Below are 16,721 nucleotides of genomic sequence, written 5' to 3' on the forward strand. Positions count from 1 at the left end.
CAGCGGGGGTCAGTTTATCGTGTTGACACAATAAATCGACCCCTGAGCGCTCTCCTGTACTCCAGCTTGGCGAGAGGCACAGGCAGAGTCGACTCACTGCAGTGAAGACACCACAGTAAGTTGATTTTAAGTACGTCAACTTCAGCTACGTTATTCAAGTAGCTGAAGTTGTGTAACTTAGATTCCCCCCCCCCCAGTGTAGACCAGGGCAAAGAGTGGTAATCTCAATCTATAGTCCTGCATTTTAACAATTACCTCCCCTAACATTCCTGCAACCACAATATTGCCACTAGCTTCAGACCATCTGATAAAAATGCAGGCTCAGCCAGACTGTTTGAAAACAATGGCTGGGACGCTCCAGGGTTAGGGCTTCTCCACCTCACGTTTCCTTTACGAAGGGTTGGCTTGTGCGCCGGTGCCCTCTGCTGGCCATCCAGCCTGCTCGCCACGTGGGTCGGTGAGCGACTGGACTCCGGCCCGCTGCGGCATTGCCCGGCGGTCGCTTCGCAGGCGCGTTTGATGGCATCCCATGTGTGAGCGGTGTGGCGGGCTCACGTCAAGTCACAGCTGCCGCTGGGCCCGTGCTGGTAGCCCCGCTAGCCAGGCCTGCCGAGGCGCGTGGAGACAAATGATAGTCCAGGCCAGAAGCGGTGCCCTGGCGGGGGTGACTCCATGGCTGGGGAAGCGGCCGGGTGCTGCCGCCGCCCCTGCTGTGCCCATGGGAACGCAGGGCTCAGCCCCAGGCCTGGCCGAACCGCGGATCCATCGGTACCAGGCAGGCCCCGGATGGACCTTAGCGGCGGGTACCTCCTGCCCCCCCCTCCCCCCGACGTTCCCCCCCGAGCTCCGGCCGGTACAATTGTCCCCTCCCCCCATCAGCCCCGGAAAGAGGAACCGGTAACTGGAAGCCCAGTTCGGGGGCGTCCAGGTGCTTAGAGCCACCCCCGTCCCCAACCGTCACAACGGGCTTATCGCTGGCAGGTGTAAAACGAGCCACCCCTCGGGCGGCAGCATTGGCGGGACTCCCCGCGCACGCGCCTCCTGCTGCGCGCCGCGCCGGGCCCGCGGCCAATCAGGGGAGGCGCTGGCACCGATGCCCTGCCCCGCCGGGAGGCGGTGCCAGCGCCTTGCCGGCCCGCGCGCGCTGAAAAAGGCGGCCGGTGGGGGCAGGCAGAGGCAGCGGTGGTTAGAGCGCGTGAGGAGCTGGGGGGGGCTGGAAAGCTCGCGAGTTGCGCGCGACGCCGGCTTGGCGTAATCTGCCTCTCCCTAGGGGGGGGGTTGGACACCTCCGCCTCCCCCTCCCTCTCCCTCAGAGCGGGCGCACGTCCCCTCCCCCGCGCAGGGAGCCGGGCTCCCTGGCTGCTGGTGCTTGCGGGTGTTCCGCGTCTCTGAGCCCCCAGCCGGCGGCCCCGCCGCTCTCCCGGGGCGGCTGAAGGAGAAGCTAGTAGCGCCTCACGCGCCTCTAGCCTATGATGAGGCAGACCCGGGCCGTGGGCCGCTCCCTCCTCTCACCTAGGCTCGGTGGCCAGCTGCTCTGCCTCTGTCACAGGCAGCTCTGGGTGCAGTTCCTGGCTCTGCCACTGAATCACTGGACCCTTGGGGAGGGCACTGCTGCTGCTTCTCCTCTGTCAGTGGGGGCAGAGCGGGCTCTAAAGAGATTTATGCCTCCGTTCATTAGGGCCAAATTCTGCCCCTTGCATCCTAGTGCCACGTGTTCTCCAGCTGCAGTCAGTGGGAGCCCAGCATAAGGGTAGGAGGGGGGCAGAGTTGAGCTCACTGTGAGTTTAATCTTGTTAGGGGGCTGAGCACCCTCACCTTGTGAGTCACAGCATTTTGGGAGCTCCTCTTGACAGCTGCGAAGGAAAGGGAATGGTAGAAGTGCTAACTGTCACCTTCAGATGTACCTATTTACAGGACTGCCCATGTTGCTGGTCTGGTACTGTAGATAGTAAATGGTTTGGATTTCCTGCAGACTCTTTTCATGATATCTGCAGTTTTAAAAACGTGCTGCTTACATTGCAGAGCATTTTTAAAGGGTAAATAACTACAAGTTTTCTGGGGGTCATGTCTTTAGATCTCCCTCTTTCCTCACCCTCTCCCCCTTCAGGAGGGGTGTGTGTGTGTGTGTGTGTGTGTGTGTGTGTGTATATATATATATGTGTATATGTGTGTGTGTATATAAATTTAGAAACCTTACTTGTTTCTTGCATACTCTCCACCATTTTCATGTGAGAGCATGTGTGTTTTGTTTCTTATTCCTCTCGGTGTGAACAGGATAAGAGAATGGACTATGAGGAGGGAAGCTATGCATCCTCAGCAGTATGTGATGTGTTGGACTTCACCTGTTATGAGGACTTAATGGGTAAAACCTCACCCATGGAGTTGTCAGTGATACCTAATGCTGATGAACAGCAGCAGGAGGTGGGGGTGTGTTTGTAATCATTTTTTCTAATGATGCCTTTGCATTTAAGTAGCAACAACTCAATAACAAGTTTATCTCTGTATTTGAACTCCCTCCCTTTTTCCAAGTCTGTTTCCTTTTCCCTTTACTTAGAAACGGATCATGTCCTGCAGCAAATTAACATTTTTAACTGGTACTTACAACATTTGTCTTAAGTATTTGAGGAGCTAAAGGATTGCAGTGTAGTGCAGAAGTACACGTGGAAGTTTGCACAATGCCCATCTGGAGTATGCCGAGTTCTAAGTATCTCACTCTTACCATGAGTCCCAAACTGTTGTACACTCTTGCACTTGACCTGCAAGCCTTTTAACTTTGTAATATAACTATTGCATTATGCCAAGATCTGGCCTTGGAGTTTGTTTCTACTGGTCGTGCTATCCTACAGCAGCAGGGCTACTACTTCGGTGCCTTTTGGTCAGCACTCTATCCGCTCTGCCTTTTTGGCAGAGTGATGATGAAAGGAGTAGTCTGAAGAGTTGTGGTAATGAAAGGTGCTAAATAGACAGGTTAGCAGTTGGGGAAACTCTAGTGTACCTCTTCTGTTCACATAGCTGAGTGAGAAGGGAAGGCTCGTAGGGATCTCTCTGTCTAATACAGAACAGTGGGGAGACCCAGTTGGGTTTTTTTTTCCTTTTAGTAGCTAGGAGGGGAAATAGCAGCAGCTAGGGAACATCCTGGATTTCCCAGCAGCCAAGAAGGCTTCCTCCATGACCGTTTCTGAAGGGATGATAAAGGGTTTGTGGCTTGGCGATAGGGGCAAGATGTTTTTCGTGTGAGCCCCAGTAGTGTGCCTTGCACTATATAAAACTAGAGTACAAACTTTCCATTTATTATACGAGCAACACAACTTAGATACAATGTGCAGAGTGACCAGAAGGTGGAAGCAGTGCAGTTTTTTGTGTAAAATAAATATATACGGTAATGTACTGTTGATGGATGAACCTTGGGCTGGCTGCGTGAAATAAACTTTTAAAGAATTTGAATGAAATGGGGTGGGTAGCTTTTAGCACAGTAGGCGTTCTAGGCATAAGGGACAGTTTGGAGAAGACCTGAAGACGAATGGAAGGATATTAGTACCAAAGTCACAGTAATGTGGGTGGCATGAGATGGAATGGTGGGGTGTGGGAAAAACATCAGAGATGTAAGCAGGTAAAAACAAAAACTCTGGAATCCTGAATCTTTGGCCTATAGATGTAACTATATATTTTTTTCAAATGAGCAGATATATCAACCTTTGAAAGTCTACTTGAGAGTCAGACCCTTCTCTAAAGCAGAGCTTGAAAGCAATGAATCTCAGGTTAGTTGTTGTCCATTAATGACTAATTTTTGTCCTCCATGGAAAACATTTGCGTTTCATCTCAAGAATTCTAAAATAGAAAAAGCTTCTGTAAGTTTTCAGTTTCTAAATTCTGTAACCTAGATGTCACTTCTGAGGCATTCTAAACTTTAATGGTGAGGAAAAGTGCTAATTCTATCTCCTAGAAATATGTTACTTATCAGCAGTCTTTACTGTCTCACTGATTCCTACAGTACAGTTTTGGTAAATGTGGAAAGCTAAACCAGAACAAGATCAGCATATTAAATTTTGTCCAATAAACTGTTCTGAATGTGGCTACTGTATGAAGTCTGACCCTTAATCCTTGAGTTTTTTCAGTTAAAGTAAAATATGTGACAGGTAACTTAAAGATTGAACACAGAGAAAATAAATATCTGCTGTGCACTGGTAAAACTTGTCCAGGCAATAGGAAAACAATAGATGGTAATATTCCATGGATTGTGTGTCGTGCAAGGTAATTACTTCTGCTACATCAGTCACAGTCATGTGCTCTTGCCACTTGAACTGGGTGAAATTCTCCATACAAATATTTTGTTTGCCAAAAAATGCAGTTTTGGGTTGACTGAAACTATTTTGACAAACTTGTCAAATAATTTTGGACCCCCCAAAAAGATGTTCTGGTCTAGATGCATGTGGTTACTTAGGCCCTTCCCCCCCCCCCTTTTTTTTTTGTACCAGTGGTTAGGGCACTTCGCTGGGAGGTAGGAGATCCATGTTCAAGTTCCTGCTCCAATGAATATTGAATTATTTATACAAAGTGGAACAGCTTCAACAGGAGAGATTAAGAGCCAAACCAAAATAGCCAGTAGCCTTCTGGTTAGGGCCCTCACCGGGGAGATTGATTTCAAGTCCCTGCTCCAGATTAGAGATTTGAATTTGGGACTCCCACATCCTAGCTGCGTGCTGTAACACCTAGGCTACTGGGTATATTAGCACTACCATTTCCTCCTAATCTTTTAAAGTAAGTTAGGATAGGTTAAACAAAACATTCATTCAACCTGAAATGAAATTTGTATTGACTTTCAATTTACCAAGAATTTAAAAAAAATTGCTTTCAATTTGAGTTGAACCTAGTCTTTTAGAACTGCCAGTTAATAGAAAAATAAATAATCTGCCCAGCTCTAACTACCACAGTTATTAAATGGATTATGTTATGGTCTGATAATACTTAAGAGGCAGAAGTTTAAATCATGTAAACTCTACAAGTTTCCTTTCCTAGGTTATAAATAACACCATACATCATTCAAACTGAAACTCTTCAAATCCAGGTTATGCTCTGTTTAGGCAGTTCATAGTTTACATTTTGTCCAGAAACAAAATATGGAGAAAACTAGTCAGTTTCTAATCCATCTTGTTTACAGGTTCTCTTGCATGAACTTGAAGAGCTTGGGTTGCAAACTCTACAGGTGTTTGTGAATAGGCAGGAGCGGCGCCACGGTTTTTGCCGCCCTAGGCGGCAGCGCTCTTCCTCTGAGCATTAGGCAGCGGGGGTCCTTCTGCTCCGCATCTTCGGGCATCTTTGGCAGCGGGTCCTGGAGTGAGTGAAGGACCTGCCGAAGACCCGGAGCAGAAGGACATGCCCCCCCGGCCGCCGAATTTCTGCCAAGGGTGGCAAAATGCCACCCCCCAATCCTGCCGCCCTAGGAGACTGCCTAGGGTCACCTAGTGGAAGCGCCGGCCCTGCAAATAGGAGTGGGTGGAGGGGATCCTGGCAACATTTTTAATGGTCTTGGGTATTGTAAAAGCTTACCTTTTACAAAGCCCACGTTTTGGTTCAGATCTTATATTATTGTCCCTTTAAAGTTGTAATGTACCTCTTAAATATTTTAAAACCTATTTTTTACAATATTAAGCTCTGGTAGACAAAGGTGTGTAGTTCTGGAAAGCTGTTTTAGAAAGAAGAACTTCTGTCTTTGCTTTAGGACTGTGTAATTATCGAAAATCCAGAAACAGTAACTCTACAGGCACCCAAAGAATCCTTTACAATGAAAAACAGTGAAAAGGGGATTGGACAGTCTGTTCACCAGTTCACCTTCACTAAGGTAGGCTAACTTTCATGCCATGATCTTTACTAGGAAAGCAATTTTACCCTATAGGAAACCAAAGTTGTGGCTTGTTTTTCCATTTTTAGTTATAGTGAAAGTGTTTCCGTTTGTATAATTTGTTAACTATGACCTTTCAAATTTGAATTACTTGTGGTATCTTCTCAACTGCCTTTGAAACAAAACACAATGTATAGGATTCATATTCACTGTTAATTCATCAGGAAGGCTATATTTTCATGCAGATACTTCTCTTGTCTAATTAGGAAATTGATGCAGTAATCCTATTGCTTTCTTTGATTAAATGGTGTTTACAAAAACTTCTTACAGGCAATTTTTATATGAAACAACATAGCACAAGGAAATAGTGTGACCACATAGATTTTTGTGGTTTCACTATCCTTCTAGAGCGTAATTGGATATATAGGTATTGTAAGAATGTGTTACTTAAAACTGGCATCTAGAAAGGTATATGTTCCATTCGAGAGTATGGAAGCTTTATGGCTTATCCCTTTCAAACCTGAAGCCTAGCTTTTCTTTACTTGACACATGAATGCAAAATCCAGTAAGGACTACAGGAGCTTCTGTTCTCCCAGTATCAAGAGAAAGTGGTTTGCATAACTTGTTAAATAGCTTCATATTTAAGACTTGGTCTTTCTCTGAGTAAATTTTTGAATTGTAGATTCACATTTCCATATGGCTCCCTCCTATTCTTCTATACTTGTATTGGTCTTCTTCCAGGATACTTGGCATGTGATGAGGAGCTCAGGCTATTCTTGGTTCTTGCCAGGTGAATGGTGGTCAGAAATAAATGCAGGCTTGCATTTATCTCAGTAGCTGGAATTAAACATGCATGACCTGGAGCTAATCAGAAACTTGTGATCAGTTATAGGGGATCCAGACAATGAAGCTGGTATTGTTAGTTCAACTTTCTCTGTACAGCTAATTTACCTTATTACTCAACTGTGAATGGTAAAAACAAAAGTTCTTTAGACCATTTAGTAATCCATGTTTCAGGTGCTCCAGATGTCATTTGAAAACTCTTGTTCTTCTTTTTTGGTTAGGTCTTTGGTCCAGAAACTACTCAAAGTGACTTTTTTGAAGGCACAATGAAAGAGATAGTAAAAGCTTACATTGATGGAGCAAATGGACTGGTGTTTAGCTATGGGGTTACTAATGCAGGCAAAACATTCACTATTCAAGGTAACAAAAGCAAATGTTACAACTTTCATAAAATCCAATTAACTTTTAGTGAGACTAGCTATGTATAATACACTTACTTTTCTTCACAGGTTCTCCAAAAGATGGTGGTATTTTGCCTCGTTCTCTTGATATGATCTTTCACCACATAAGAGGAAGACAATATCTGAAGATGAACTTTAAACCATACTTAAGCAATGATGTAAAGAAGCTAGATGTGACACAGGTTAAACAAGAGGAAATTATAAAAGCTGCTGTTCTTGCTTCTCTGAAAGAAGTCAGTAACCAAATACTTCCTTGTTACCTAAGCTCTAACATCCCTTAATTAAAAAGCTGCTTAGTACTTTCTTACAAGGCTCTGCTGCTGTAGTGAATTCCATTTCCAGATTTGTGCAGGTTCTGTAGTGTCAATTAAGATATGAAGACTTTAAAGAATAAGAGCAGCAGGTCATACATGCAGCATAGGTTAAACTTTTTAATGAGAACTTTGTGGAAACTAAGTCCCCTACAGACAGGGGAAACAGAAGTGAAAAATATTCAAACATTAGTTTGAAACTTGCTAATGTTATGCTGTTGAGGGTCATCTACAGTTTATTGTGTAATTGTTCCCAAGATAACATCAATAGAACCCTGATCTCCTTCATCTTAGATGAGTGTCTAGCTGTAACATCCCTTGAATAAAAAGTAGTGTACAGATTTGGTCTCTGCTCTCAAAATGTATGTGAAGTTGAAATCAGGCTACTAAAATGATTCAGTTCCAGCATGACTAAGGTTTTATGTAAAGAATAGAAATGTTTTCTGGTTTTAAAAAAAATAAATAAAATCAAAAGTACCCAAGTCCCAATTAAATTTCAGTGCGGAGTCGAAGCTCCCAAGTTGGTACATTTCAGAGCTTTCACCCTAAGCTTCTTTTTGATAAACCCAAAATGTGCACTCTTCCATTTTAAAAATCTATTATGTTCAGCCCAATGTCTCTTGTGCCAAAATATACCTGGATGACTATGAGATTAGTGAGGTGGTTTAGTGGGTTATCTTCCCTCCCAACTGTCCTTTCCATTGTCTCCAATAGCCTGGACTGCTTTTGAAGCAGTCCAGTTAACTATCAGAGACCTATTCCTCCACAAATGAGAACAGAAATTATTCTAGCAGCTCATTCAAACCTTGCAAATCCAAGTTTGATGGATCAATCTTGTTTAATAAAATGTTAAATATGGATCAGAGAACATCAAATGAAAAGTGAAAGACGTAGGAGAAAAGGTCAGTGAAAGACAGGTGTCAAAGTAGTACTAAATCATTAGTGGGAGTCTTGTACTACTGAAAATAGAGGTAATCAAAACTTTTTCCAGGTGGGATTAGTAGACAAATTTTTATTCCTGAGAGCATTCTGGATTTAAAAAAAAAAATTCTGCACACAATATTTTAACGTTCTGCAAACATGTATTTGTCAAATACATGTGAAGGCTCCAGCATGGCACTGGGGAGCACAGGCCACCGGCTGCACAGGGATGGGAGATCACAGTGCAGCTTTCCCCCTTTCCCACCGGGACATGGACTCAGCAGTGAGGCTGCACCCAATTCTGTCACAATGCAAGGACTAGGCCTGCCCTAGAAACACTCCAGGGCCCTCCCCCTCCATGCCAGGTGCACCAGGTATGGGCAGGCAGGCTCAGCAAGGCAGGATCCAAGTGTGGAGGGGCTTAGTGTGTGGGTGGTGGTGGGGAATCCCAGGTGTGGGTTAAGAGTTCTGGCAGGGCAATCTGGATGTGGGCGACTCAGTGGGGGATCCGGGTGCGGAGGGGATCTGGATGCACCAGGGGCTTGTGAGTTTTTTTTGGGTGCAGTGGTAATGGGACTCTACAGGGGGGTCCAGGTGAAGGCAGTTGGGGCTCAGCGGAGGGGGTTGTCCAGATGCTAGGGGAATGGGTTTCAGTTGGGTGAGGATCCAGGTGCAACTCTTTGGGGCTCGGTGGGGTGGGGATCTGGGTGCGGGTGGCTCGTCGAGGTGGTCCAGGTGGAGGAGGAAACATACTGCTGGGGAAGGTTGCATGACTGCTGTTGTGACTTCCCTTTGCTTCCCTGTCATTTTTCTGTGGGGGAACATAAATTCTGCACATGTGCAGTGGTGGAGAATTACACCAGGAGTAAAAAAATTAAGTACTTAACCATTCCTTTTCTAGAGATTGTGATTTGAAAGGCTTTTGTTTGTTCCTTAAACTTGACCAGCCTCCTGTACCTTATTCTGAAGAGAGAGTCTATACTGCCCAAACTTTCCATCAGTTAAACTATTGTCTGCTTCATTTATCTCTACTTAAATGGCTGTAGTGATTTGGATGCTATGGGATTATGAACATCGGTCTTTCTTTTTATGGAAAAGGAAGGGTAAGAGCTTAATTGTGTATTAGCAGATTCGCTCAACTGTAGAACAGAACTATTGACCCAGATTCAACTACCATCTCTATGCTGACAGTTCACCGATCTTCTTCCGCTCTGCACCAGACCAGTCCAACCTAAAATGTCAGAATATCCGATATCTTCTGATGAACACCGAGCCATCAGCTGAAGCGCAGAACAGCTAAAACAGAGTTCTTAATCTTTTCCCCAAGTTTTCCCTCTCTCCCCCAGCTCTTTTTGTTAGTCACTGTGGACAACACCCCCACCCTACCTGTCACTCAGTCTTGTAATCTGGGTATCCTCTATGATTCAGACATCTACCCAGCTAAAACTGTTGTCCAGGCTGTCCTCTCACATCTTAATTACAGCAACATCCTTTCCTCTGGCCTTGAGTAGGGCAAAATTGCATTTGTCCTATTTGTTCAGAATGCTGCTGCAAAGATCATTCTCCTAGTTTATTGCATCGATCGTTTCCTCTCTGTATTGTCAAATGTAAGTTGCTGTCTTCACTTTCAAGGCCCTTCGTGGACTATCCCCCACCGTGTCTATCAGTCATTCACTATCAAGATGTTGACCTGTGCCTCTGATTGCCCACCTGTTAAATTTTCAATCATGGCTGGCATGGGCCAAAGAAGCACCTTTGTGCTTTCTCCAATGCTGATCCTCATGGTTGGGAGCAGCTCCTCGTAAACATCTGCAAAACTACACTATCCTACAAACCCCTCTTTAAATCTCTTCTTTGCCATGATGCATGCAAAAAATTAACTGCAGTTAGGCTACTGGTACCACTTCCTGTCAGACAAGAAGTATTGTCTTACTGCTTCCTTGTGCTCTTCTTCCCCCCCCCCCCACCCATAGGCTCCTGGAGCACCCACAAAGGAAAAAAAATGATGGGTGCTAAGCACCCACCTGCAGCCAGCTCCCTCCTTTCCCCAGCGCCTCCCCCTGCCGGCAGCCCCTCAAATCAGCACCTTTCCTTCCCTCCCAGCAACTCCTGCCCACTGTGGATCAACTGTTCCATGGTGTGCGGGAGATGCTGGGGGGAAGGGAGACTGAAGGGGAGAAGTGGGGGGTGCTCTTGGAGGAGTGGATGGAATGGGGTGGGGGGAGATGGGAGCTTGGGAGAAGTGGCAGAGGCAGGTGGAGCAGGGGTGGAGGTTTTGGGGAAGGGGTGGAGTGGGGGTGGGGCCTGGGGCAGAGCTGGGGTGGGATCGAGCACCCCCTCTGCACATTAGAAAGCTAGTGCCTCTGGCTCCCCCATCTATCTGTGGTCTCTTGTCTTATACTTAGATAGATCGATCTTTGGGGAAGGGGCTATCATCTAGCTATGTATCATCTATCTAATCTTGTATTTATACTGCTGCTATCACAGTGGAGTCCTAGTTGATGACTAGGATTCCTAGGCACTATGGTAATCTAAACAATGACTCCACTCTGAATTCTTGTCATAAGGCTTTCAAACAAAACTGAAACTTACAAAAGAATTAGGAAGGAAAACAAGCTATTATAGTGTTACAATGCCAAAGCTGCCATAACGCATTCAAGAGAGCTCCTAAATGAACTCACTACAGATCTTGATGAGGATGTCTTTTATGAATAGCAGATGAATGGTAACCTGATAACTTGTGTCTATCTTATATTTTAGTGCATACAGCAAAACCTTTTGAACTTCTCTCTGAATTGCGAAGGCTTCATTCCTTCTGTTACTATGGAGTTTTAGTGGTGTCCTATGGGAAGGTTGCTCTTCATGATGATATTATTATTATGCAAACAAGTATGTGGAGGGCAGAGGAAGAGATGCTAGAATATACTACTTTGGAAAAATCTTCAAGCTGTGGGACTTGGATGACACCAGGGCCAGCTTTTTGTTTTTTGAAGCCAAATTCTGGATATAGCCAGATAAAATATGGGGTAATTTTGAATCTACATTTGACAAACCCCTTTTATATTGATCAGTGGTTTTCAAACTTCTTTTCAGGTGACCCAGTTGAAGAAAATTGTTGATGCCCGTGACCCAATGGAGCTGGGGATGAGGACTCGGGGCTGTGGGAGAGACTCAGGGCTGGGGTAGGGCTCTGGGGTAGGGCTGGGGATGAGGGGTTTGGGGTGCAGGAAGGGACTCTGGGTTTGGGGGGGCTCATGGCTGGGGCAGAGGATTGGGGTGCAGGGTTGGGACATGGGCTTACCTTGGGTGGCTCCCAGTCAGTGGTGCAGCGGATTGGGGTGCAGGGTTGGGACATGGGCTTACCTTGGGTGGCTCCCAGTCAGTGGTGCAGTGGATTGGGGTGCTAAGGCAGGCTTCCTGCCTGTCCCAGCACTGCAGACCACACTGTGCCACAGAAGCGGCCAGTAGCAGGTCTGGCTCCTAGATGGAGGTGCGCAAGCAACTCCGCATGGCTGTTGCCTGCAGGTACCACCCCCTTCCCTCCCCTTCTCCCCCCAGCTCCCATTGGCCAGTTTCTTGCCAATGGGAGTGTGGAGCCGGTGCTTGGGACGGGAGCAGTGCGTGGAGCACCATGCTGCTCCCCGATTTCCCCCCCCCCTCAGACTAGGAGCTGGACCTGCTGCTGGTCACTTCTGGGGTGCAGTGTTGTCGAATAGGTAGGGACTAGTCTGCCTTAGCCGGGCAGCATTGCTGACAGGACTTTTAACAACGCGGTCGCCCGTGCTGACCAGAGCTGCCGCATCCCAGTGCCTTACATTCTGCGACCCAGTACTGGGTCGTGACCTGCAGTTTGAAAACCACTGATATTGATCAAGTTCTGGTAACATCTCAAATCTGTAATATCGCTATGTTCAAAGCAGGTATATTCCAGGCACTTGTCCTGTTCATTGAGTTAAAGGCCAGAAGGGACCACTAGATTATCATTCTAGTCTATTATTGGTGAAGCTTTTTTCTGAACTCCTTGAAAACTCCTTGTAGTTCAGTCATAGGTTGACATGTATATCTGAATGGCCCCGTACTATCCCATCTCTAACTACTTTATTATGAAGAGTATTGCTTCTCTGTGTCTACAGTCTTGTACTTAAAAAACCTACCTGAAAGGAATTTTTGTAACCTAACCATTTTTTTTAAACACTTGGACATGTTTACTGTTTTCAAGTAAATTTTCACTTTGCTTACTGGTTTACTATTGAAAGTTTACTGTTTACGTTTTGTTAGATGAAACACCTCTGACTTCCCAATAGTGATAAATTATACTCTTCGTGTGAGAAATCAGAATCTGAAGTTCTGTTCTGTTACTTACTCTTGAACATGTAGAGGAAGCTTTCATATTTTAACAGCAATTAGTCTACATATACTTACCTGTCTATTGCCCATCTATGTGAAATATTAACTGAAGAATGATAACTGCAGCAGGGTCAAAATAGAGGAAGGATGAAATATACTTGTGGGAGGAGAAGGAGATGCCTGGAGCTCCATTCACAATGCTGAAGATCAAGTTATTGGCATGGGGGAGCAGGTGGGGACAATATTTAAGAAAAGAGGCTGTGGCAATCTGATGCTAGTCTCATTACTATTGCTGCTGTTGCAAATGTAAAACTTCCACTAAAAATAGTGGCTGCCAGCAGGGGGCCAAGAAATAATTACTGTGAATATAAATTTTTAGCTTAACAAGAGTTCTTCTCTGATTTTTGCTTCATGGCTACAGTTTTCTTAGTTGCAAAAACTACAGTTATGATCTTTCTGAATTTTTTGTAGCTTGTAATTAAATAATCTCTTTCAAAAACTAGTATTGATGAAGACAAGCCCAGCATAACATCATTATTGTACTGTTTCTTCAACTTATAGCTCAGTGGTTTGAGCATTGGCCTGCTAAACCCAGGGTTGTGAGTTCAATCCTTGAGGAGGCCACTTAGGGATCTGGGGCAAAAATTGGTCCTGCTAGTGAAGGCAGGGGGCTGGACTCGATGACCTTTCGAGGTCCCTTCCAGTTCTAGGAGATTGGTATATCTCCAATTATTACCTTTATTATCTTCTAATTGGCTATAACAACTTAATTTTATTTTCTCAAGGACACAGAAGATACTTTGAAATCTACAATTCAGAGTGAGTCATTATGTATCTTGGAATCTGTATCTTCTAGCAGCTGTACTTCAGCAAGTCTGCCTTCTGACCCGCTAGGTAAAGTACACTTGAATTCATGTGGTGAAAATGAAGGTGTCTGCTGGAATCATTTTAAGAATGGAGGGGAGTGGAAGCAGAGAATCTTGTAATTGGCAGCCAGTAGAAAATTTTCTTTGGAAAGTCTAAGCTTTGGAGATTTAACTCACTTTCAAAGTGTGAAATGTAGAAGAGATATAAGAAATTTAAAATCCTCTTGGATATCTTTGCCACATTTAAGTAGTGGCTTAGTTTGCTAGGCAAAAAAGGGTTTGGTCAGAACTTGTGGCTAGAAACATCAAATTGGTGGCTGGCATAAGAGGAGAAAATAGGAAAACCAGGAAGTATTTGCGAAAAAATTGAGAGAAGTAACAAAGATAATTTTTGTGTACAAAATTATGTATAATAGGCACTTCCTGCCATTTGAATTTCAGAGGCTGATGAACAATTTCAGACTTGCCGATAAGGTGCTTGAATAAATTTTTGTATTTTTTTTTTTTAATGGTTAACAGTGGAGGACTCCATTTTACTTGACGCCAATGGGACTAAGCATCAGAGAACACAGTCTTCAGTGTGGGTTTCCTTCTGTGAAATTTATAATGAGTATGTATATGACCTTATGGATGTATTGGCTATATCAAAATATCAAAAACGCAAAGTTCTAAAAATCTGTGAGGATCAAGGGGGAAACTCTTATATAAAAGGTAACAACATTACTTTTGTGACATTGGCTGTCCTGTACAAATATTAATGACTTGATATATTTGTAAACAAGTCTCTTTCTGCAGACTTAAAGTGGATCAACGTTCAGAGCACTGAAGAGGCTTGCAAAATACTAAAAATAGGAAACAAGAACCGAAGCTTGGCTTGCACTAGAATGAACCAGCACTCAAGTAGAAGGTTTGCTGCCTGAAACTATAGATATGTCCTTGTTTGGAAAAAAATTAAATTGAACACTACTTAAATTAATGCAGAACAAAGTGATCTGCTTTCTTAGCAGAACTTCAGGCATGGAACAGTTACACTGGTGCTCCAGAGAATACACTAACTTCAGTTAATTTCTGAGTGTAATTCATGACCTGTACACACCAAAACGAATTCCTTCAGGAATTGTAATTGACTGTTGGAGTGCCTTTCTGCCAAACTACCTAGCAGAGATTAACTGTGGTGCTCAGACTGTGCAGGAGAAATTGGGAGCAGAACATTCTTAACTCTGAAATTTTGCTTCCCTCTTTGGTCTGAGAGCCAGAGTATAAATGTCAGAGCACTAATGGCTGGTTATTTCAGAGGTATTTAGTTGATTTAGGATTTTCTTGTGATATTAAAATGTTAATGCACCAGGAAAACCTTACAGGATATTGGGTAAACGGAACAATAACTAAATGATGCATATGCTAGAAACCAGGATGAATTATCAGACTGAAAAATTCCTCCTCTTCTACTCCCTCTATTTTCAGGGAGTTGTTATGCCAAACACAGGGGAAGGTCTAGTTTCTGTCTGAAGTTCTTGCATTCAGGGATCCAAAAATGAATCTATCATGGATCAGTAGATTTCTTTATGCCACTTAAGCCAAACAACCTGTGTGAATCATGAAAACCATTTTTTTCCCATCTGGAGCATCTAATTAAAATTCCACCCTTAACTCCCACACCTCAAGTAACCTCTATTTATCTATCTCTTTGTTTTTTTTTTAATGGTATTATCAAATACTGTATCAACTTTTATTGGCTGTTCAAATTAATGCATTACAAATATTCTCCTTAAGTGTCAGACAAAATAAAAAAAATTCTTGTACATATTAGCCCCACTCAACTTGTTGTGGTGTTTAAAAAGCACAGTAAAGTTGAACATAATTCTAGTTGGAAGTCAGATTGTTGATAACGAAAACTTGTTTGTTTCCCTTCTAGTCACGGCATATTTTCTGTCAGACTACTAAGACTAAGTGATGAGGCTGAGCCTCGTATTCTTGGAGTTTCAGAGTAAGTGTCTTACTTCTCAGTTTTACAGTAAAATTAATTATTATGGGGGAGCTAGTGGTGAAACCTATGTCTAAGTTGCCTAACACTCTGAATTATAAATTGTTCTCTGACCTTTGATTATTTCAGAGTCATGTTTGCAGCAGACCTTTTAAAACTTGGTAAGGGGAGAGATTTCTTGAGGCCAGAAATCTGCCTTTATTGGTCCCATTGAATTCCATTAAGATATGGTTGAGAGAAACTTATGAAAATTGCCACTTTCCATCTGTAGCTTGCATTCCTCAAGGAAACTTTTGGTAGCCTATTGAAATAACTGAACATGAATATTCTAATCTAAGAGTGTTCCCAAGCCATCCCCAATGCAACAATGGAATGTACTGCTCAGGGAACCCCAGGTAGCAATAGCCTCTCTGGGAGTGGGGAGAGCAAGACAGTCTTCCCCTGACCACCCCTTCCTTGGGGGCACCATGTGAGGAAGGTGCTCCCTATCTTCTGTGGGGGGTGCTAGGCTTGGCTGTGTTCCCCCCCTCCCAACTCATACATGACCCCATCAAGCCTCCCCTAATGGTAACTTTTGCTGCTGTCATAATATAGTGAGTCTCACACCTCAAGTGTACTACATTGCAGAAGGTTCAGAATCCAGACTCTACCAATGATGCATGATCTCAGGCAGATGAGTGTTATCTTGTTTTTACGGCTTTATGTATTTACTTTTAAACAGCCTAGGAAACTACATTGTTAAAAGAATGCTTAGGTGGCAGAGTCAAGCTCTTGGAAGCTGGGGAATGTCAGGTTGCCTCGGCAACCTTAATTCAGCCTGTTTGTGATCATTATGTATTATACACATACTAACTTTTTTCCCCGAGGACTCCTCCTTCCTGCAGTGCACAGAATGGACAGTGCTCAGGGACTGAATCAGGGTTGTGTAGTGAAAGAAGATGTCTATAGGATCCCTTCCCCCCTTCCTCTAGAAGTTGGTAGGAGTGAAAAGAACAAAATAGAGAACTTCAGGAAGATGAAACGATGGTGATTTAAGACAGGTGAATGCCAAACAGGAGAGCCCTGTTATCCCTGCTTCTGCCGTAGCTCACGTGTTACTGAGGAAGTCTTTTAAGACACAATTTTGGCAAGTGCCACTAATCATGTTCCTCTTTTTCTGGGTGCCTCTTTTTGAGCCATCTGGGGCCTGAATAGGCAGAAGTGCTGAGC

At 44.1% G+C, this 16,721-nt stretch overlaps 1 protein-coding gene across 7 annotated transcripts in view; it reads left to right on the forward strand.

Annotated features, from left to right (window-relative positions):
- Positions 1-1,123: 1,123 nt before the first annotated feature.
- LOC123363724 (kinesin-like protein KIF20A) overlaps positions 1,124-16,721 on the forward strand; it is a 48,560-nt gene continuing 32,962 nt past the window's right edge. For 2 of the 7 annotated variants that reach the window (XM_045005024.1, XR_006576874.1), the window contains exons 1-10: positions 1,319-1,559; positions 2,275-2,427; positions 3,684-3,758; positions 5,720-5,839; positions 6,904-7,042; positions 7,132-7,316; positions 13,448-13,556; positions 14,048-14,239; positions 14,324-14,435; positions 15,444-15,515. In XM_045005024.1, coding sequence (XP_044860959.1) covers positions 1,470-1,559; positions 2,275-2,427; positions 3,684-3,758; positions 5,720-5,839; positions 6,904-7,042; positions 7,132-7,316; positions 13,448-13,556; positions 14,048-14,239; positions 14,324-14,435; positions 15,444-15,515 — 1,247 coding nt within the window. In that variant the 5' untranslated portion in view covers positions 1,319-1,469. Of the gene's footprint in view, positions 1,196-1,315; positions 1,560-1,583; positions 1,751-1,830; positions 2,037-2,274; positions 2,428-3,683; positions 3,759-5,719; positions 5,840-6,903; positions 7,043-7,131; positions 7,317-13,447; positions 13,557-14,047; positions 14,240-14,323; positions 14,436-15,443; positions 15,516-16,721 lie in introns of those variants that run through there. The other 5 variants (XM_045005029.1, XM_045005026.1, XM_045005025.1 and 2 more) reach the window with 5 other exon arrangements.

The sequence above is a fragment of the Mauremys mutica genome, chromosome 2 (assembly GCF_020497125.1).
Source record: "Mauremys mutica isolate MM-2020 ecotype Southern chromosome 2, ASM2049712v1, whole genome shotgun sequence".
Lineage (NCBI taxonomy): Eukaryota > Metazoa > Chordata > Testudines > Geoemydidae > Mauremys > Mauremys mutica.